The 22,087-nt window shown below is 48.0% G+C and overlaps 1 protein-coding gene across 1 annotated transcript; it reads right to left on the bottom strand.

The window, feature by feature from the left end:
* Nucleotides 1–7,322: 7,322 nt before the first annotated feature.
* METTL1 (methyltransferase 1, tRNA methylguanosine) lies at nt 7,323–21,847 on the bottom strand. The gene is made up of 6 exons (XM_053372823.1): nt 21,672–21,847; nt 18,786–18,952; nt 15,107–15,291; nt 13,221–13,334; nt 9,690–9,791; nt 7,323–7,837 (listed from the first exon to the last, which is right to left on the bottom strand). Exons 1-6 carry the CDS (start codon nt 21,839–21,841, stop codon nt 7,697–7,699), a joined length of 879 nt encoding a protein of 292 aa, XP_053228798.1. The 5' UTR covers nt 21,842–21,847; the 3' UTR covers nt 7,323–7,696.
* Between the last annotated feature and the right edge of the window lie 240 nt (nt 21,848–22,087).

The raw sequence follows: 22,087 nt of genomic DNA, 5'->3' as shown, positions 1-22,087 counted from the left end.
AAAGGAAGTAATAGAAGTGGAAAGAAATTGCAATTGAGTAGATTGGAAGGGTGGGGTGAGGGGTGAGGGATGGTGGTGGGAAAAGGAAGTATCTGTGGGATTGAGTGTGGGTATGTATGAATATTTTTAAGGATTATAGGAAATGTATGTTTGTCTGTATATTCGTAATATGTATGTATTAATGTTGAATTATTTTAATAAAATAAAAATTTAATTTAATTTTTTTAAAAACAGGTTTGAGACTCTTCAGCTGCCCCCACCTTGTTTAGCCAACCAGTCAATTCTGTTCCCAGGGTGCGGCCTCTGTCACATGCTGACAGCTTCTTGGAGACCAGGTGAAAACTGGGTGCAGGGTGGGGACCAAAGGTCGACAAACTACCCCAGAAGAAGCATGTGCCCTCATCAGAGGTATTGCCTCTCCCCATTGTAGATATTACGGCAAATTTTATTATGCTATTTTTGTGATATACAAATGGCATGGAGAAGACTTGGTCTATTTCAGTGGTGTCCAAACTTTTTTCAAAGAGGGCCAGATTTGATGAAGTGAAGGGCCATGGGGGCCAACCAAAGGGGCAACCAGAGCTGTTGACCCTTTTGTAGGATTGAAGTTGCTGAGCTTCTTTTAGGGTTGGAGTTGTTGAGGTTTTTTTTATGATTTTACCCCAAGAAATAAACAGCCACAGGGGCCGGATTAAACTGACCAGTGGGCTGGATTAGGCCCCCGAAATGGACTTTGGACATGCCTGGTCTATTTATTCATATCATTTATTATCCCCATGATCCTTGTTTTTAAAACCCAATAAAAAGTTATTCAAAAAAACACAAAAACCCCACCAAATTCACTCCTAGATCTTTAGTCTCCAACCCAACACGCCTCTGTGTAAGCAGAGATCTTTTGCACAAGGCTCGGTTCTTACCTAATTAATCTGCAAGACCTTCCATCATTATTTTAAGACTGAAACCGGTCGGAGTCATGGCTTAACATCAAACATTTCCCCTGAAACACCCATCTCCTCTCCTCACCTCTTTGCTTTCGCCTGTGGAAGAGCTCTGATGATACACGTTACTTTGAGATTATTCTCAATAAAGGTGTTGTTTCACTCACTATCCTTGTCTGAATTCCACCCTCCTCCATGGACCAACACAACTACCTGCTCTTTAGCTAGATAATCTTGCATTTTGTGAGCCTATATGTGTCGATTCAGAAGCAAGCTCCATTTAATTCAGTGGGATTTGCTCCCAGGCAAGTGTGCACAGGATTGCAGACTGGGACACTTTACTGTGTGTGATGGAGTGCTTTAAACTTCTGATAGAATGCTGTCATATCAACACTTCTGCAAGGTGGGCAAGAGAGAGAGAAATGGCAAGCTGTCGTAAGGCTGCCCCCCCCCCTGAACTTTGCAGCTGCAGAGAGCATTTGAGCCTAAATCTCTATTAGAAAGGACTGGGCTGCACCGCTAGGTAGAAAGGTTTGCGCTCAGCCACCACGGTGCCCTCAAACACAGCTTTCCCCCACAAGAGCAAATTGAAACTACACTTGACAGCTAGGGAGGAACCTCAACTTCTCTGTGATCTTCTGAGATTTCACTAACTGAGAGTTTTACCTGGTTTCTATATGCTAGTGCTACAGTCAAGTAATTCTGGACTCTGGACCCAATGGTCTTAAACCACCCGCAACCTCCAACCCCGTTTAGATGTTAATGTGTGCTCTATTCCTTCCCTTGCTTCAAAATCTGGTAAGCAGACGTGTTGCATTTGGGCGGGGGGCTGCTCATTCTGCTAAATGGGTCCCTGTGCATCTCCCCCCCAAATCCCAATGTCCTAATGGAGCAGCTGCTCTCTCGGTTCTCCATCCTGTTTCTTCCATGTCTATATTAAGGACAAACAAATAGCAGGAGGGACTTTTCACATTTCCAATAAACAATCTTCTCTTCTTCCCCCCCACCCCCGGTTTTGCATAAACCATCACTAGGGGCTCATCTGTAACGGGAAATGCAAGTTGTGGGCCAATTGTTCTCGGGGGGGGGGGAGTGCTCTCGACAACAAGAGATAGTTGGTATTCATTCACCTTTAAACGCAAACATGTGTAACTTGTTGAGAACAGGAGCAGCTAGTAATTGTTTACTTAAAACATCTTTTGTTTTCTTAAGGTGATGAGAAACCTACGACTACATGTTCCCACTAAGGCAGTGGCTTAAAATTGTGGTTTTCACAGATTGCTTTGACCTGTTATATATGTAAAGGGGAATTTAAGTTGAGCGGTTAATGTGCACCACTGCCAGCAAGTGTGCACATTTACCAGTCTTCATGGAGAATGTGCACATAAGTGATTCATGAAGAAGGAATTATGCATATTTCCCAGTCAATACAACTCCCCAACAGGTCTTGTGGAATGTGCATATATTGTCTGAATTTTGCACATTCTCCAACCATTATGTATAATCCATGCATCTTCTGTTTTATGATATGTTAACATCATTTTAGGGACGCGGGTGGCGCTGTGGGTTAAACCACAGAGCCTAGGACTTGCCGATCAGAAGGTCGGCAGTTCGAATCCCCGCGATGGGGTGAGCTCCCGTTGCTCGGTCCCTGCTCCTGCCAACCTAGCAGTTTGAAAGCATGTCAAAGTGCAAGTAGATAAGTAGGTACCGCTCTGGCGGGAAAGTAAATGGCGTTTCCGTGCGCTGCTCTGGTTCGCCAGAAGCGGCTTAGTCATGCTGGCCACATGACCCAGAAGCTGTACACCGGCTCCCTCGGCCAATAATGGGAGATGAGCGCTGCAACCCCAGAGTCAGCCACGACTGGACCTAATGGTCAGGGGTCCCTTTACCTTTTAACATCATTTTAAAATGATTTTTGCAATGGCCAGTGGCTATGCAATGCACTGAAGGGCTGTTTTGATTAGATAGACCTACCAATGAATTGTTAATATATGCCAGTTAATAAATAGGGCTTTGGCCAAAGCAGGTATCTGACCAGCATCCCATGGGGTAGACAACAATTCAGTTACAAACGGGCATTGAAATTATTCTTCCCTGGCTAATATTATATGCATGTACTGATTTCCCCCTTCATTGTCATGTCATGCAATTGTGTGACCCTAAGACTGTGGAAATTAATGAAACTGTACTTAAGTTAATGGAAAGATTTGTTTATATATAACTATGTATTCCCTCATCCCCACAGGAGAGGGTTTTTCATTGATCTTTGGGGTTTCCTTGCAGCTCATAATATTATGGCTTGTTTTCACTGTGTATCTGAGCTACATTACTTCAGATCAAGCTTCACAAATGCTTCTCCACACAAAAATTTCCGTCTGCACGGAAAGTTAATCTAGTCCTAGGCTACAGCGAACCACTTTCTCTTAACATACTAGCTTTCTGTGTGTGCAATGGGATTATGTGTCTGCCTCTCTTCTATAGGAATCAGCTGTTTCCTTTCCAAATTGCTTTGCCTTTATATACATTTTTTCCTCCCAAGCCCAGACTGAATATTGAGGGCCTTTCATTCATGTGAGCACCTGTATGTAGTCTGATGTAGTTCAACTCAGAAACAGGTTTACCACCACAACAAGAACTTAGGTCAGGACACTCTGGCTACAATAAATCAACCAATCGCCATGAAAAAAAAAGCTACAACCCTATTTCTACTTCTTGGGAAGCAAACCCCATTGACCCCAGGGGTGTAGACAATAGGATTACAGTCCATGTCATTGAAAGACTGAGCTATGATGAAAGTAGCAGTTAATTCCTCACAGGCTTGCTGATTTGGGCTGCCTGCTCTGGTCTGAAGTAAAGAGCCTTGACACCTTTTGCTTTTCTGATGTGCTAGCTGATCTGGATCAGGGCCGCAGCAAAGGCAAAGGGTTAAATATCTTCCCTCTCCCCCACAGAACATTCCTGCATCTGACTGGGCTTCCCCCATGGCTGGAGATAAACTAACCACACAAATGTCAAGTCGCACGCTTATTGCGAGATCTAGCTGAGTCCTTAAAGGTAAAGGTAAAGGTACCCCTGCCTGTACGGGCCAGTCTTGACAGACTCTAGGGTTGTGCGCTCATCTCACTCTAGAGGCCGGGAGCCAGCGCTGTCCGCAGACACTTCCGGGTCACGTGGCTAGCGTGACGAAGCTACCCTGGCGAGGCAGAGCCGCACACGGAAACGCCGTTTACCTTCCCGCCAGTAAGCGGTCCCTATTTATCTACTTGCACTTTGACGTGCTTTCGAACTGCTAGGTTGGCAGGCGCTGGGACCGAGCAACGGGAGCGCACCCGTCGCGGGCATTCGAACCGCCAACCATGCGATTGGCAAGTCCTAGGAGCTGAGGTTTTACCCACAGCGCCACATCCTATTGGGCTTTAATATTTGTCCATCTCCTTGTAGTCCTCTTGTTTTTCAATGGAAAGGCAGAATATAAAAGTTTTAAGTGAGTAAGTCATAGCCACAGACACTAAATGGACCCACGTTCTATGTTAGGGGCAGCGCCAGGGATTCCTTCATATTGAAGCACTGGCATCCTATAAGGGCCTGTCTACACAGAAATAAGTCCCATTGGGATCAAGTAAGGATAGGATTGTAGTGGGGGCACACCTTTGCAAACTGAAATTATTCCAGACGTGTACATTTAGCCCTGATGTAGCAGCCACTTCTCCTGGCCTCACATCCCCCTTCTAGTTCGGGATGGAAGGATCAGTCCATTTCCAGACCACAACAAATTCATATGCGTTCCTTCCTTTGCCCCCAATTGCACTATGCATTTAAAGCTGTGTCACACCACTTTAAACCGTTGCGGCTTCTGCCCCCAAATCCTGGGAACTGTGGTTCGAGAGTTGTTAGGAGACCCCTGTCCCCCCCCCCCGCCAGAACTACAATTACTAGAGTGGTTTAATAGCCAATGCATTGTCCCAGGGAACTCTGGGAATTCTGTGAGAGGAACAGGGGTCTTCTAACAACTGTCAGCACCCTTGGCAAACTAAGGTCCCCAAGATTCTTTGGCGGCTTAAAGCGATATCATGCTGCTTTAAATATATGGCACAGTTGGGACCTGAGTCTGTTCTTTCCCATTACCATATTTACCCGTGCTTTCTTTCTAAAAAAACAAAACTCCACAGCATTGTTTTGAAATTTAAATACATATTTTAATTACGCATTCTCATCTCAAAAATCTGCATATCTAAACAGCACAATTTATTTCATGCATTTTGGTACTTTTGGGGGGCAAGGGAAGCTAAGAAAGGGTATTGTAAAATCTGGAGAAAGGCTACATGCGTAGGACGACGACATTCTGAAAAATCTGGTAGCACCAGATTCCACAGAAATTCAAATTCCCCAAGAATCCTTCCTTCCCCTAACGAAGCTCATTTGAGCCAGTATGTTTGGATGACACAGCCAGCCTCTGTGAATGGGGAAGGCTGCCTTGCCTGGCCGCTCCCCTCAGGAGCCCCCCCACTCTGCTGGACAAGAGACATCTGTCGGGAGACAAAAAACGATGGGACCAAACAGACATCACCCAGCTATAAGATCCTTGGGATGCTGGCTTCAGCTTGCTGTGCCAGATAACCCTGCAGGACAGTGTCTGCTTTAAACAGTGGACTATAGCCCAAACATCCAATCAAATCCAGCTGTGGGACTGGGAAGGGGTTTTTCCTTAAAAACCCAAGTCAGGTGACATCATCTTGGTTCCTCTTATCAGCATGAGACACACTCCCGTGTCTGGAGCATTGGGTGGGGGGACGGAGGCAACTTCAAATCCCAGTCTGGATGTGTCCTGTTCCAAGTTCCCTTGTGCGCTAGGAATTACCCGGCTTGCCACACCAGGTACTTGGCAACGAGGAAAGGAGGTTCACCTCCCTCCCCAACCCGCAGCCCTCCAATCATCAAGTAGGCAGACCACCCTTGGGGCAGAAACAACAGGCTGTTCCGGCTCCGCTTACAAGGCGAGTAAAAAGAAGGATGACTCAGGCTTAGCTCATGCAACTCTGAAGTTTGGGGAGTGCTCTGTGAATGTGCACAGCCTATCCACCTTGCGTTACCCTTTGGCGATGACTCATTATCACACAGTGGCAAAGGTTCCAGACCTAGCAATCTTTTTATGCACCTTAGGAAACGATGTATTTACCAAGAGAAAGGAACCTTAGGAAAAGATTCATCCCTGTATATTCTCCCAATTCCACGGTAGTTTGAGCATCCTGGGTTTTGATGCTCTCAAAAACAAGTTTCTAGCCCTTATGGGTGCTGGCTTGAAATGGTTTTGGTACTTTAACAAACCTGCAAAATCCATGGGCGCTGCTTTCGATTTCCAGTGGTGGGAATCCTGCCCCCTCACTTGTAAGAGTTGAATCAACGATGGAAAATATTGCCTGATTTATAGGTCACACTTCTCTTTGGACAAATTATTACAGTCACACCTCGGGTTGTGAACGCTGCGGGTTGCGTGTTTTCGGGTTACAGACCGCGCCGAACCCGGAAGTACCGGCACAGGGTTGCTTCTGGGTCTTGGCGCTCGCACATGTGCAGAAGCGCTAAAACACGCTTTGCGCATAAGCATCAAATTGCATCACGCGCATGCGCAGACGCGGCATTGCAGGTTGCAAACGTGCCTCCTGCATGGATCACATTCGCAACCCGAGGTTCCACTGTAATGCATGTCAGAGGCATATTCAAGTGTATATTTATGGAGCATCTTTGCAATGACATGCTCCCTGTAAGCTAAAAGCAGACGTGGGGAACCACTTGGCCCAGTGGCCAAATGCAGCTGTCTGGACCTCTCTGGCTCGTGGGACTCTCCCAGCCCCCACAGTCCTTGCTCCACAACCTCCTTGAGCGTCTTTGCCTGGCTGGAAAGTGAACTCTGGTCATGATTCTTGCTCACCTGGGTGGAAGATACAGAAGTCGAGTGTGCAGAAGCTATCCTACTGCACATGGCTAACAACTGCAGTCATTTCCCTACAATCTAGGCTACTAGTGACGGACTGATTCTTGCAAGAAGACCAAAGTACTCAAAGAGAGGTGATTGACAAGTTTCTCCCCCATCTTAGGCTCTCTGCACTGGGGGTTAGGTGCACGTTGCCTTAGCCCAGCTGATCTCTTCATAGCACGGCGATGGGGAGATGCAGTCCAGCTACATCTATGGCCTGCTTTAAGAAAGCCACAGGTTCTCATTGTGGCAGGACTCTCTCTCTCTCTAACACACACACACCCCTAAGAGCCAGGGGTTTGCACCTGGCACTGATCTGGGGAAGAAGATGGAAGACTGCAACTCCAAAGCACAACTGCGGGCTGAGCTCAGCAGCTAGGCTGGACCTGACAACTCATAGCGCCTGATAGTTCTTTCTTCCTGTTTATTATTCATTCACAAAATGAAAGTGACTGATGGTTCAATGGAGTGGGAAGCACCTCCCAGATCACTCATCCTGCTACGTGGGGCTGATGTTTACCCCGGTATAGCTGGGACAAGGCACCCCCGTCCTTCTACGGGCAAAAGAAGCAGCAAACAAAGCAGGCAATCCCTTACTCAACCGTTCAGCCGAGTTACCCCAGAAGGGGAATCCCCAGCTGTGTTAATAGAAGGCTGACCCCTGCGTGACCAGAGGCGTTGAGTCCGTCCCACTCTTGATGCAATCCCTGCCCCCAACACCTCCCTTTCGACACATGAGTTGGGACGACGTGAATTTTCTCAGGCCCCGGAAATTCCCCGGTCATGATCCTGATGCTTCCTGTTCCTCTGTGGTGTCTCTGATGCGCCGGAAGACAGCTGGGAAGGTCTTGCCTCCGTTCCTCTGGACCTTCTTCCCTTCCTCAGTTGAGGTGTCCAGGAGGCCGACAATAGGATCACTGGCCTGTTGGGAGAGGAGGAGGTGTGGCTGCTTATTAAAAAAGGACGGTCGCAATGCACACACACAGCACTGGGAGAACTTCTCTTTCACCCTGTGGAAGTTGAAACTATCCATCTAGCACTAAGTTGCACAGAGTGGGGAAATAAAAGGTGCACACACAAAGCTGTCTGTGGACAAATGCTGGCTCCCTCAGCCTGAAAACGGAGATGAGCGCTGCACCCCACAGTCAAATTCGACTGGACTTAACCGTCCAGGGGTCCTTGACCTTACCAGGGCAGGAAGGAAGACTGGGCTCCTACCTCCACCAGGCAATTTTCTGCACATACACCCCCAAAAGGGGAAATTATCCCACAATAGCAGTGGACCAAGAAATTTACAGCTCTCCTCTCAGCCCTGCACTACAGCATGCATGAGTTGTGTGTTTGTTTCCGAGAGAGTTGTATGCCTGCATCTGTGGCAAGTTTGGGCACATTCGCCGGCCTTTTGGGCCAACCTTTAATGCCTCTCTCAGGTTGAAAATGTTAGGATATTGATATTCCGTTCCTCATTAAGTACAGGCATGACTGTTGTGTGTCTCATGTCTGTTTACACTCCAGCACAGCTTGCTGGGAACTTCTGGTTTGCTATTGCTTTTGCTGCTTGCTCTTGGACACGAAGGGAGAAGACATGTTTTTCCTTTGTCCTGATGTATGCTGAATAAACTGCTTGTAGATATGCTCTCACAGCCGTCTCCTGCCACTTCTGTTTGCGCAGGAGACAGCTGGGGGCTTGCAAATTGCCCCTGTTCCCTTGGTTGCACCCCAACAGAAAAATGTTAACCACAACAGAGTGTAAAGGGGAATAACTGAACTTATTCAAGGACGTCCACAAACTGAGATCAGAATGGCAAAACGGAAGAGGGCCTTTTAAGCAGGGACCCCCTCCAGTTGGGGAATGCCCTCCTCCAGAGAGACTCGCCCGCTGCTGACTTTCAACGCCTCTTTTTATTTCGCTAGTCCTCTTAAAACCATTGAGGCTGTTTTCATCTCTGCATTTCACTTCAGCGTTCAGTTGTGGCTTCTCACCTCGACACTGATGACTTTTGGCACTTCCTGTATTAAACGATCGGGGCTGGAATGGCACACATCCATACTGTTGTTCTGCTCAATAGAATTTGGGGGCTGCTGCAGAATGGCATTTCATTGGGATGGTGATGTTAATCTGGTACATCAGAGCTCGGACTACGGGGCAACTAAGAACAGGTTGGCTCAGGGTGAAGATGAGGAGGGAGGGGGCAGGATCAGTCCAGCTATTCCCAAATGACAGGGTGGGGAAGCTTTAGAACAGGACATGTCTCTCATTTTTCCTACAAGTTAATGAACACGAGCAGCAGAAAGAGAAAGACTTTTGTGGATTAATAACTTTACTTCTGGGCCTGTTTTATACACCTGCGTCGAAGGGTGCAATCCTGTGCACACTTAGCAAGAAGCAGACTCCCCACTCAACTCAGTAGGACTGACTTCCAGGCATGCACATGTAAGATTTATGCCATGAAACTTTTATGCATTTATTCGGCTCCAGCGATCCCTTACATGTTTATTGCATTTTACTCCTCTTTAGGTCTGCATACTTCTAACAAGTGCTGAAATTTAAGATTGCAAGTGCAAGTGCCGATGTGTCACTGGGGCAGTTTCCTCAGAGGCTATATCTGGAACCTGGAAGTTCATCGGGCGGTGACCTAATTCCAAGAGAGCAGCCTGGGAGAATTACGAAACCTTTTCATGCAGGTTGCTTCGAAAGCCTGTCTGGAACTGCAAAAAACCCTTACATCAGAGGTGATGCACTGGCACGGATGTGCCCGCTCCCTTGCACTTACCAGTTCTTTCAAGGACACCTGCTCAAAAAGCGGATGTTCCTTGAAATGCTTCACCATCCACCTGTGCACCTCTTCCACATCCGTGATGGTGTAGACGAGCCCCTGGAAGAGATATGGGAGATGTTACAAGGAGCAAGATGCAGAGGACTCTCTCCATTCCCTTTGTGTAACGGGACTCCCCGCCTCCCCAGATCTGATCTGGAGGGTTGGAGAAAGCCCCAGGAAAGATCTGGGGTTGCTTATGGGGTGGGGGGAAAGATGGGCAAGTCCCACTGTGCAAGCAGGAAAGCTGACGGGACAACTGCTTAGCACTACATGGGACAGAGAGGGACGCGGGTGGTGCTGTGGGTTAAACCACAGAGCCTAGGACTTGCCGTTCAGAAGGTTGGCAGTTCGAATCCCCGCAATGGGGTGAGCTCCCATTGCTCAGTCCCTGCTCCTGCCAACCTAGCAGTTCGAATAGCACGTCAAAGTGCAAGGAGATAAATAGGTACCGCTCCAGCGGGAAGGTAAACGGCGTTTCCATGTGCTGCTCTGGTTCACCAGAAGCGGCGTAGTCATGCTGGCCACATGACCCGGAAGCTGTACGCCGGCTCCCTCGGCCAATAAAGTGAGATGAGCACCACAACCCCAGAGTCGGTCACGACTGGACCTAACGGTCAGGGGTCCCTTTACCTTTACATGGGACAGAAGCCAGAACAGTTTGCTATTTGGGGTTGGGGCAAAATATTCCAATGCAAATGGAGGGGGAAGGTTTTCAGCAGAAGAAGATTTTCCCAAACCACTGGAAGCTTCCTGTTCAAAGTTGGATCTTGGGCTCATTTCCGAAAAGGAGTAATTACTGAAGCCCCAACTTCCTTGCAGCCTAGGGCTCAGCAATTGCAGCAGTCACGATTGTTGAGGGCGCTGCTGCACTGCCAACTCTTGCGCTGTGCCAGACTCCTCCTTAGCCTTGGGAAAGCTACCTGGAGAGTTGTGGGGTGACTCACGCTGACTCTGGGTGAGGCCTGGTGCTGATTCATCACGAAGACTGGCTCCCTTTTGCGTCCAACCCCAAAAGCGGTGACGCAAGCAGCAGCAGCAGCAAGGATGCTCTCCATCTTTCCCGCCCACCCCTCTGGCAGGTGAAAGGAGAGTCAGCCAGGGTGCCCTGGGGAGAAGCTGCCAGGACAAAGTCAGGGGCTGGAAGTGGCGCAATGCTCGCTTGGCTGCCAGGAAGTTTGCCAGCACAAGCCTCCTGCTAGGAGCTGGGAGGACAGTGTTGCCTTCAGCACTAATTAGCACCCGTCCCTAAATCTTGGGAGTGAAATTCCCAAGCGATCCAGAGCGCCTTGCTTTTCCCTAGGCTCCAGGTCACGATGACGCACCTGGAGTTTTGATAAAAGAGAGTAATTATTTGTATGAAGATGGCGTGGCTTACGCTGGGAAGGCCTACCCTCAGGAAGTACTCAATTGGCACAGAATGGCGTCTAAGCCGGAGGGCAGACACATTCCTCCTCCGTTCACGCATCCTCTTGGAATGCTGAGGTGGAAGGGAATGTCTAGACAGAGACCTCTGTGGCGCAACGCAGCCCAAGAGAGGCACCTCCAAAACCTTCACTGCCCCTCTTCATGGAGCCCATCCCTCGCCAATCTCAGCTGCCACGGAACCCCCTATGCATCTGCCTCAGAAGCCTGGCGTCCTAGAGAAATACCTGGGGATTGGGGTGGTTCCAGGGCATGCTCCCAGGTCTCATGGACTGCTAGCCCAATCCTAGGTAGCTGGTTTAATACCTGGTCAGATTACCTGTCTACTCTGGCTGGTAGCGGCTCACCTCTCAGACAGAGGTCATCCAGAAAACTGTCATGGAATTCTACTCAATATTGATCCAGAGCAGATTCAAACGTATAGTTAGCAGAGTAAAAACTTAAAACACGTTGCAGGATTCCCAAAAAATAGGCCAGAGGGAATTAATATTCCATTCAGCAGAGCTTTACCCCTACTGAAGGCAAATAAGCATAATGGTCACAATTGCAATACATTCAGGATTGGCAGTGCCCATAAGAAATCCAGTTGCAGCAGACTTAACTTACAATAACTTATAATAAGACTAAACCTTAACACTATCTATGTGCAGAACACCACATCAGAAGGAAAAGAGATAGAAGGTGAAAGTGAAACCCAGGCTCCTTCTGGTCCTACCTTTATAGCCAGCGTGATCTTAACAGATTAACCAGTTTAAGTCAGCTGTACTCTGCTTCTCCGAAGGTATAACCCAAACATCATGAACCTTCTGCTTCTTCCTTTCACACAGAGAAGCTTCCAGAACCCTCTTGAATTAATTAGAATAGGAAAGACCTCTACACATCAGATCAACACTTTCTGCACTAAGGAATGCAAACGGACAGATGTTGCTGAACTACAATGGCCATCGTTCCCAGCCACTGGCAATGCTCACCGAGGCTGATGGGAGTTGTAGTTCAGCGACTTCTGGCAGGCCACAGGATCCCCACAACGGATGCCTGGCTGTGTATGCTAAGTAACAAGAGCCTCCAGCAAGGAAGTGTCACAAAAGTTACTGCTTCTTCCCTCGCACTTCTTAAGACCGCAAATGACCACCAGAGATGTTCGTAGACATATGGGAGATATTGAAAAAAAACAACAACCAACCAAACAAACAAACAAAAACTACTCTAGTTATCTCCCGCTTGGACTACTGCAATGCGCTCAATGTGGGGCTACCTTTGAAGGTGACCCGGAAACTGCAATTAATCCAGAATGCGGCAGCTAGACTGGTGACTGGGAGTGGCCGCCGGGACCACATAACACCGGTCCTGAAAGGTCTTCATTGGCTCCCAGTACGTTTCCGAGCACAATTCAAAGTGTTGGTGCTGACCTTTAAAGCCCTAAACGGCCTCGGTCCAGTATACCTGAAGGAGCGTCTCCACCCCCATCGTTCAGCCCGGACACTGAGATCCAGCGCCAAGGGCCTTCTGGTGGTTCCCTCACTGCGAGAGGTGAGGTTACAGGGAACCAGACAGAGGGCCTTCTCGGTAGTGGCGCCCACCCTGTGGAACACCCTCCCTTCAGATGTGAAGGAAATAAGCAGCTATCCTATCTTTAAAAGACATCTGAAGGCTGTTCAGGGAAGTTTTTAACATTTAATGCTGTACTGTTTTTAACATTTGATTGGGAGCCGCCCAGAGTGGTGGGGGAAACTCAGCCAGATGGGTGGGGTATAAATAATAAATTATTATTATTATATTATTATTATTATTACTGCCATTGCAGTAGATGGAAAATGTTTTGCATTCAGTGTTTATTAATGTGAGATATTTGTTTGCCCTATTGATATTAGTGTGCTTTTTGCTTAAATTGTCTCTCTTTTGGTTTTTGCCTTGAAATGTTGTTGTATTTTATTCTGTAGGGTGTTTGTGAGCTGCTCTGAGCATGCTTCTGCCACAGAAAAGCGGCAGACAAACAAACTGGATGCCTTCCTGTTGAAAGGGGCACGGAAGAGGCTACACCACCCTTAAGAACAATGCACTCACCTCCTCGCGGAGAACATAGGCGTATTCTGCCAGCAAAGTGGTGCTGATAATCCGCCATTTGTGCTTCGTCTTCTTGAAGTGAGGATCGGGGAAGAGGAAAAACATTTTGCGCAGCTGGGTTTTATGCAAAAAAGAACAAGAAAGAGATGCCTCACCACCAGAAGGAATGGAAGAAGTTAGCCTGTCAGCAGCCTGCAAATTAAACATAACCCCTAATCTGCATTTGGCCTGGCTAGGGAATATCCAGGGCCAACAAAGCCTTTGTTGTCTCCCTCCCATCCCCAAAGGAATGAGACTGGCACTCAGCGGGAGGTCACACATTCTGCCTGTAGAAAGCTCCAGAATCAAACTCTGGATGCACCGCCAGCTAAACAAAACCTTGGGCAGCACAGCTGGGGATGACCTCAGTGAAGCCTTGGTGAACCATTAGACTAGAGCAGGGATGAGAAGCTATGGACCTCCTGATGTTGTTGAACTACAGCTCCCAACATCCCTGACCACTGGCCATGGTGGGAATTATAGACCGTGCACACACCATATTTCCCCCAAAGAACCGTGGGATTTGTAGTTTGTTAAGGGTTGCTGGAACTACAGTGCCCATGATTCTTTGGGGGAAGCCACATGCTTTAAATGTACTTTAAATACCGTATTTTTCGCTCTATAACACGCGCCCGACCATAACACGCACGTAGTTTTTAGAGGAGGAAAAGAAGAAAAAAAAATATTCTAAATGAAACTGTGGATGTATGATTTTTGTGGTTCATGCTGTGGCTACAGACATGTGATCTGACAGTGAGTTTGGAGTAGCCCAATGCAAAAATCCTGAGGATCCATGTGGATCCATGCTTTGTAACCACGTTTTTGCACCACTGCGGCCCCAGGCAACAGTGGGTGCGTGGTTTTTTTTGGTGCAAGATGTAGCCATGGACATGCTATGTGATCTGATGGTGAATTTGGGGTGACCCAGTGCAAAAATCCTGAGGATTCATGTGGATCCGTGCTTTGTAACCACGTTTTAAGTGGAGAGGGAAGGAAAAGAACTCAAGGGACAAGGAGCACGCGTGGGGTGGGTGGAGAAGGATGCTGCTAATAATGAAAAAGAGGGGTATAAGGGGAGAAGGCTCCTCTCCTCTCCCGCTTTGCTCCTTTAAAGCAAGCAGGCTCTGCTTTTCTCCCTCCTCCCCGCTCATCCCCGGCTTAGCAAGCTGAAAAACTTTGCTGCTATTTAGCGAGCTGAGGGGAGGAGAGAGGGACAGAGAGCCTGCTTGCTTTAAAGGAACCAACCGGACAGGAGCCGCTTACACTCGTGTAAGCGGCTCCTCTCCTCTCCCGCTTTGCTCCTTTAAAGAAGCAGGCTCTCTGTCCCTCTCTCCTCCCCACTCAGCGGCTCTTCTCCCGCTTTGCTGTTTCAAAGCGAGCCACAGAGGAGGGAAGGAAGGGGAACCATGGATCCTCTGCTCACGACTGCAGCAGAGCCCCCCTGCCACCCGTAGGCATTCGCTCCATAACACGCACAGACATTTCCCCTTACTTTCTAGGAGGAAAAAAGTGAGTGTTATGGTGCAAAAAATATGGTACATTGTGTGTACACAGCCAGAGTCCAGAAACAGTCAGAGGGCCACAGATTCCTCATCTCTGTAACAGATATCACCAACAGTATGACAGGACAAAGCAATTTTGTATGGGACATTGGTTTTTTTTAAAACACAAGGATCTACCCCAAAGATCCATGAAAAAGCAGCAACAGATGACAGAGGTTTCTCTTTCGGGGGAAACAGCGAGAACCTCAAATGTCCGGGGCAGGAGTGTCACAGGTGTCTTTAAAAGTGTGCACACAAATAATTTTTAAAACTCCAAATGGGGAGAGACACTCTTTGGAAACTCACCTGCCCCTTGCGGAAAAAGTTGGGCAGGTGTTTCATGGCATTGCTGCGGATGCAGCCGATGTTCTGGAACTGCCCGGGGTGAGATGCCCTCAGAGACTGGATCCTGTCCCGCACATAATCAGAGACCTTCACTCGGATTTCCAGACCCAGCATTAAAGTCTTGGGAAACAGGGGAGACAGTGCAACTGCAAAAACAAACAAACAGCCAGCCAGTAACTTAAGAGGACAGAGGTTTTTTTATATATATAAATCTTGTTCAATAAAATCAGCACAAGGTGGCCACAAAGTCAAAGATGCTTTATCTCCCTGCTGCCCCTGCAACTCCACATTTCAAAGCCAAAGAGATGCTTTCTAACCCCTCTGCTAGACTTAACTTCCTTTTCTTACACTGTCTTTGCATCATTCCTCTGTTTAGAAGTCCACGGAAATATATGGGACTTCCTTCTTCAGTAAGCTTAGCTAGGAGCAGGACTGCCAAGAGTAGGCCTACTCATAATTTCTTTACTAGAATGCTGACGGTCAACAAATATGATGCAAATTTCCAAAGCAAAGGACACGACGTGAAAATCTCTTAATAGAAAACAGCGTAACTAACCAGAGTATGAGCTTGCTATATCCTCTTGCTTAAGAACACAGGAGTGTCTTGCTAGAGCACAGCAAGGTCTACAAAGTTTAGCACTTTTTGCAAGAATCTACCAGGAGCGGGGAAGTCCACCGCTTTGGTCCACTTTTTGTAGCACTCTCAACATTCTCAGTGTGTGCCTCTATTGTTATTGCATAAGGCAGGGGTAGCCCAAGTGAAAGCCTCTAGATTCGTTGGACTACAACTCCCATCAGCCCCACTCAACATGGCCAGAGGTCAAGGATGCTGGGAGCTGTAGTCCCCAAAAACTGGAGGGCACCAGCTTGGCTACCTCCAGTGCTTAGGGAACTTTTTAATGTTTGAATGTTCTGTTTTTAATGCTCTGTTCAAAGCCGCCCAGAGTGACTAGGGAAACCCAGCCAAATGGGCAGGGTAGAAATAATAAATTATTATTATTGCAAATCACCTTGCCAACAAAGGTCCGTATAGTTAAAGCCAGGGTTTTCCTGGTAGTGATGTATGGAAGTGAGAGCTGGACCATTAAGAAGGCTGATCGCCAAAGAATTGATGCTTTTGAATTATGGTGCTGGAGGAGACTCTTGAGAGTCCCATGGACTGCAAGAAGATCAAACCTCTCCATTCTGAAGGAAATTAGCCCTGAGTGCTCACTGGAAGGACAGAGCCTGAAGCTGAGGCTCCAATACTTTGGCCACCTCATGAGAAGCGAAGACTCCCTGGAAAAGACCCTGATGCTGGGAAAGATGGAGGGCACAAGGAGAAGGGGACGACAGAGGACAAGATGGTTGGACAGTGTCCTTGAAGCTACAAACATGAGTCTGACCAAACTGCGGGAGGCAGTGGAAGACAGGAGTGCCTGGCGTGCTCTGGTCCATGGGGTCACGAAGAGTCAGACATGACTAAACGACTAAACAACAACAACATTATTGCAAAACATTATTTAGACGATGTTTTGCAAAACTTACTGTTTAAATTTCAGCGTTAAGAGAGGACAAAGAAATGTGAACAACAAGAATGGCCAGCAATGAATTTAAACACAGGGAGTGACACCGATTGAGGAACACAGCGCAACCCTATGTGTATTTCCTAGGAAGTAAATCCCACTAATTTCAGTGGAACATAACACACAAGGAAGTGCGTGTAGGATTATGCAAGCCTGGTCTTAGCAGGCTGACTTGGAAAGCAGTCCAGCTGCATTCGGTCCAGCTTGCTCTAAGGGAAGAGCACACACAGAACTGCAGCCTTAGTTTCACGGATGGCAGACTTCCCCAACCTGCTGCCTTGCAGATGTGTTGGACGCCTATCAGTCCCGGTCAGCACAGATGTTCAAAACATCTGGAGGACACTTAAGAACAAAGACACAATCCTAGACACTCTTTTGGGGCTAAGAGATAAAATTGCAGTGGGAAGCGAGTCCCACCGAACTCATGATTTCCACGCAAACAGGGGGCCGTAACTTCCCTGAATTCAGTGGGACTCACTTTCAATTCAGATTGCAGTAGTTCTTTTTACCTCTATCCAACGCATTCCTGTCTGTGGATTCACAAGATGGTCAAGGAGCGACAATTAATCATGTGAAAAACTTGCCGTAAGCTTCTTTCCTGAGTAAAGGGTTTTGGGGTTTTTTTAATGTAGATAACTGGCAGATCATGACTCTTTATAAACTCAGACTGTCGCATGATAGCCGCCCTCATTATAAGGAAAACACCACAGTAGAAATCAATCCATCGCCTTCCGATCACTGTGAATCAGCAAGAATGAATTCTAAAAATATAGACAATGGTCTTCGTAAGAGCCAGGGCCTATTCATGCTTAATAAATGACACATTTCTCACTGGGAATTCCACGGCGAGTATCTGTTTGCCAAATGAAGCAGATGTGTCGCCATCTCAATATATTATTCTGCTTTTACTGATCATGAGGAAGGATAAAAAGAGCTGTCTGCTCCTGATCACTAGAATCTCCGGGTTCCAAGATTACATCGGTCACGGCCTGCATCTTTTGAAGCTTGTCCTCACATCCATGAGGACTGCACACTTGCTTTTTCAAATGAAGGCTGACAATTCTCAGGCTGTGGAATTACAGTACCGCCAGTTACAAATGCACAAAATACTACCAGCATCCACCCCAATTTGCTTTCTTTCCTCCAACATGAATGGAAACTCTAACTCAAATGTGTTCTACGCAGACCCCCTTGAAAATTGCAGATGGACTTGGCAGACCACCTAATGATTTTTCTGCCTGTTGTAGCCATTGTAATGCACTGTGCTAGATACTGTATGGTTTTCCATTGTGTTTCCATCAGTTCTTCTACTTCTCATATATTGTATTTTATAGTATAGAATTCAAACTGCAATACAACAAAATGCACAGGGTCTCACTATCCAAAATACGATGCGTTTTCAGGAAATCTTTTGTTAGGCAAGCATTCACATGACAAGTCGATGATTTCCACTGATCCCTATGGGGGAAATTCTAATGCATTCCTGACCACAAGGGATTTTTACCCCAGGAAAACCCCCTGAAACCTTGCAAAAGGAAAAACAAGGAAGGAAAAAATACTCTCTTATTTGTCCAATCTCTCCCGCTTCCTCCCTCCTACCATGGTTTCTGAATAAACAGCTGTCACAGACCAGGGAGAGAAGGAAAGCATTTGAAAAGGATTGTTTTAGAGTCTTTTACAGGCTTGGAACCCGTAGAGATGGGACGCGGGTGGCACTGTGGGTTAAACCACAGAGCCTAGGACTTGCCGATCAGAAGGTTGGTGGTTCGAAGCCCCACGACGCGGTGAGCTCCCGTTGCTCGGTCCCTGCTCCTGCCAACCTAGCAGTTTGAAAGCACCTCAAAGTGCAAGTAGATAAATAGGTACCGCTCCAGCGGGAAGGTAAACGGCGTTTCCGTGCGCTGCTCTGGTTCGCCAGAAGCAGCTTAGTATGCCGGCTCCCTCGGCCAATAAAGCGAGATGAGCGCCACAACCCCAGAGTCGTCTGCAACTGTACCTAATGGTCAGGGGTCCCTTTACCTTTAACCCGTAGAGAAACCTTAACCATCAGCTAACTCTCATTGGGGAGAAATTACCAAGCAAGCCCCCATAACCGCAGCCGATATCAGCAAACTCTACTTGAGACGCAGGCTTAGTTCTCTCTTCTGCATCCTTCAGGTCATCGTGTTGATTGTCTGCAGTTAAAGGGGCAAAAAACTCGGGGTAGATCTCTGACCAGTCCATTTCTTCAGGCTTGGCAGGACTATCAGGAAAGAAACCAGAGGACTTCATGAAGTAAGAGTGAAGAACAGTAATTATACGTTGACCCTAGAAAAACCACCACCCAAAGTAATACCTGTATTGGTACATATGAGGCAAAAAAACCTTGCAGTTGGGCAATTCATTTACTAAGACCAACTAAAATGTCACAAAATAGCGGCAAGCCATCTCCAGAACTCTGCACCAGGCAAGGTGCTGTATTTTTCGCCCTATAGGGCGCACCAGCCCATAGGGCGCACCTAGGTTTTTTTGGGGGGGATAAAGAAAAAAAATTATTTCCCCCCCAGGCGCGGGGCTGAGGCGGGGGAAGCCCGAGCTTCCCCCGACCCCAGCCCCCAGAACAGGCTGCTATCCGCAAGCCTAGGGAACCTGGCGGGAAGTCGCGCCGGGCTCCCAAGGCTTACGGATATCTGATCAAAGCCCGGGGTGTGCTCTGCTGAGCTCCCCGGGTTTGGGGCTGCAGGCTGCTGTCCGCAAGCCTTGGGAACCTGGCTGGATGTCGCGCCGGGCTCCCAAGGCTTGCGGATATCTGCTCGAAGCCCGGGGCGTGCTCCGCTGCACTCCCCGGGTTTCGGGCTGCAGGCTGCTGTCCACAAGCCTTGGGAGCCCGGCAGGAACTCCCACGGGCTCCCAAGGCTTGCAGATAGCTTCCTGAAGCCTAGAGAGCGAGAGGGGTCGGTGCGCACCGACCCCTCTCGCTCTCCAGGCTTCAGCGAAAGCCTGCATTCGCCCCATAGGACACACACACATTTCCCCTTCATTTTTGGAGGGGGAAAAGTGCGTCCTATAGGGCGAAAAATACGGTAATTACACAAAGGGGTGACAGAAAAAGCGGGAAATGGAGATTGCAGACACACCATACATTTAAAGTACATGATCAACACCCCCCCAATTTAGGGTGCTGGGAATTGTAACTCTGTGAGGTATAAACTACAATTCCCAAGTTTCTTTGAGGGGGAGCAATGTACTTTAAATGTATGGTGTGTATGCAACCTGCATTGTTGTTATATGAGACAGTTATCAGATCATAAACGTAGTATTTTGGTATGAAGCAACAATGGCTGTTTTCCCAGGAGGCAACCATGAGGAACAACTTCTGTGGGGCAGAATTTATTACAGGTTTCAAAAACTGAATTGGGCAAGAAGTCAGGGCTGGCATGCATCATATAATGTTGACACAGAGAAATATTCCCATGATTTGCATCTCCGGAAAAATTCCAAAGACTTATGTCGTAAACAAGGAAAATGGAAGAAGTGGGGGGGTGGGAGGGAGATCCAGACAATAAAATTTAGGGGACCACAGTCAAATTCTAACCACAATTATTTGGAAGCAAGTTCCATTGATGTCACTGGAAAATACTGTCACCGGAAATTGCTTTGTACATGAATTGTATTAAGGCACGCTTAACTTGTGAGCAAGTCCCACTGAATGCAATGACGCTTACCTTCAAGTAAAGACGTAACTGAGTTGCAGACTGCAATTCATGCTGCCTCAGTCGTATGCACACGGACACAGAGAAGCTCCCTTTCATTCAATTATCAATATGCCCAAACAAGCGTGCATGAGATCGCAGCTTTAAGTATCCTTACTTGGAAGCAAGTCCCATTGGTCTGGTTCCCATATAACATAGAGCCATAGCTTATTAAATCAAAGTTACATAAATCATGCTTTAGGTTTACTTGCAAACCTTGCCCAGCAGCTTAACTATGGTTTGTCTACTCCCAAATCAAATCATGATCTGAAGTGACTGATTGTTGGCTTACACACCTTAGCTTGTTTTAACTGTGGCTTGGCATTAGGTGTGAACACAGCACTCTTCCTTGTCCACAGCTTGGTTGGCCAACCCACCCCAGATGCTCACCAAATTAAAAAGATGCAAGACAAAACAGGACAAACTTGGGAGAAACAAACCACAGTTTGTTGGACAAGTTGCAGTTTGCTGAACAACAATCATGAAGCGTTATGTTCCAGGCAGGCCACTGATATCAAGGAACCTTGTTTCTAAGCAGAGTTAGAACCAGACCATTACAGCTGAATTCAATGGGGCTTGCTTTTGAGCAAACGTGTATGTAGGACTGCAGTGCCCTCATCTCACAGTTCACCATGAAGAGGGGTGCACCAAGACAGTGTGTTACTGATGAATATAAACTCTAGAGCAGGCATGGGGAACTAGAGCCCGCCCCCAAGATATTGCTGGCTGTGGCTGACGGGAGTCCAGCAACATCTGGAAGGTTAGATTCCCTAGAAATTAGAGATCACGAAAACGTGTGCCCAGGAAGCAGGTAAGCCAGACCAGTGGCCCATGTTTTGCATGCAGAAATCCCCCAGGTTCCTTATCCCCTCCCACGAAAGCAACTCCGGTTGCAATACTGTGAAAGCCGCAGAGATTCCTCTGCCATTCATAAGAGACAACACCGGTCCGAACAGACCAATGCGCGGTCTGACTCATTATGGGGTCCATATTCCCTGAGTCAAGGGGCGGGAGGTGCGAATTTCGACACGGGAGGCTCACACAGAAGGGAGCCCCAGGGAATTCAACAGCAAAACACGTCAGCACGGTAAAATCGGGGTGCGCCCGGCAAAGCGGACAGACGTCTCTGTGAGCCCGTGGGGAGCCTACGGAAACGGGCGGCGAGGGTGGGAGCCCAGAAGCGGGGCGATCGCGGGGTTGTTGCTGCTTCCCTATCCCGCCCGCACTCACTAGCGCAGCGTGTGATCCGCCAGCGGGTTGGAATGCGCTCTCTGCCGGTAGAAGCGCTTCTGCGGCGGCGGCGGCGGCGCCTTTGCCTCCACCGGCCCCTCCATCGCGATCACAGCGCCGGAGCCACGTGGAGCACCCAGTGGACAGGAGTCGCGGGAGACGCGCGTCATCGCGTCGCGCCCTCCGCCTTAAAGGGCCAGAGGCGCCCGGCGCGCTCCTGCCTGTTTCCATGGCGACGTTTGGGCTGCCTTTCTGGCAGTTGCAGCACTTCCTGGCGGCAACAGACTCCCACGAGAGGTGGTGGGATCTCCTTCCCTGGAAGTTTTTAAGCAGAAGTTGGATGGCCACTTGTTATGGATGCTTTAGCTGAGATTCCTGCGTTGCAGGCGGGGTTGGGCTAGATGACCCTCGGGGTC

Source organism: Podarcis raffonei, chromosome 2, assembly GCF_027172205.1.
Source record: "Podarcis raffonei isolate rPodRaf1 chromosome 2, rPodRaf1.pri, whole genome shotgun sequence".
NCBI classification, from domain to species: Eukaryota; Metazoa; Chordata; class Lepidosauria; order Squamata; family Lacertidae; genus Podarcis; species Podarcis raffonei.
The sequence above is the reverse complement of the archived record's forward strand: the minus strand, read 5'-3'. Positions and strand labels throughout refer to the sequence as shown.

Excerpts from the sequence above, each read along its gene's own strand:
- METTL1 (XM_053372823.1), bottom strand. The coding sequence starts at position 21,841 with ATGACGCGCGTCTCCCGCGACTCCTGTCCACTGGGTGCTCCACGTGGC. Across the intron at positions 13,335-15,106 it reads ACTTTTTCCGCAAGGGGCAG|CTGCGCAAAATGTTTTTCCT; the intron begins GTGAGTTTCCAA and ends CATAAAACCCAG. Across the intron at positions 9,792-13,220 it reads CCTATGTTCTCCGCGAGGAG|GGGCTCGTCTACACCATCAC; the intron begins GTGAGTGCATTG and ends TATCTCTTCCAG.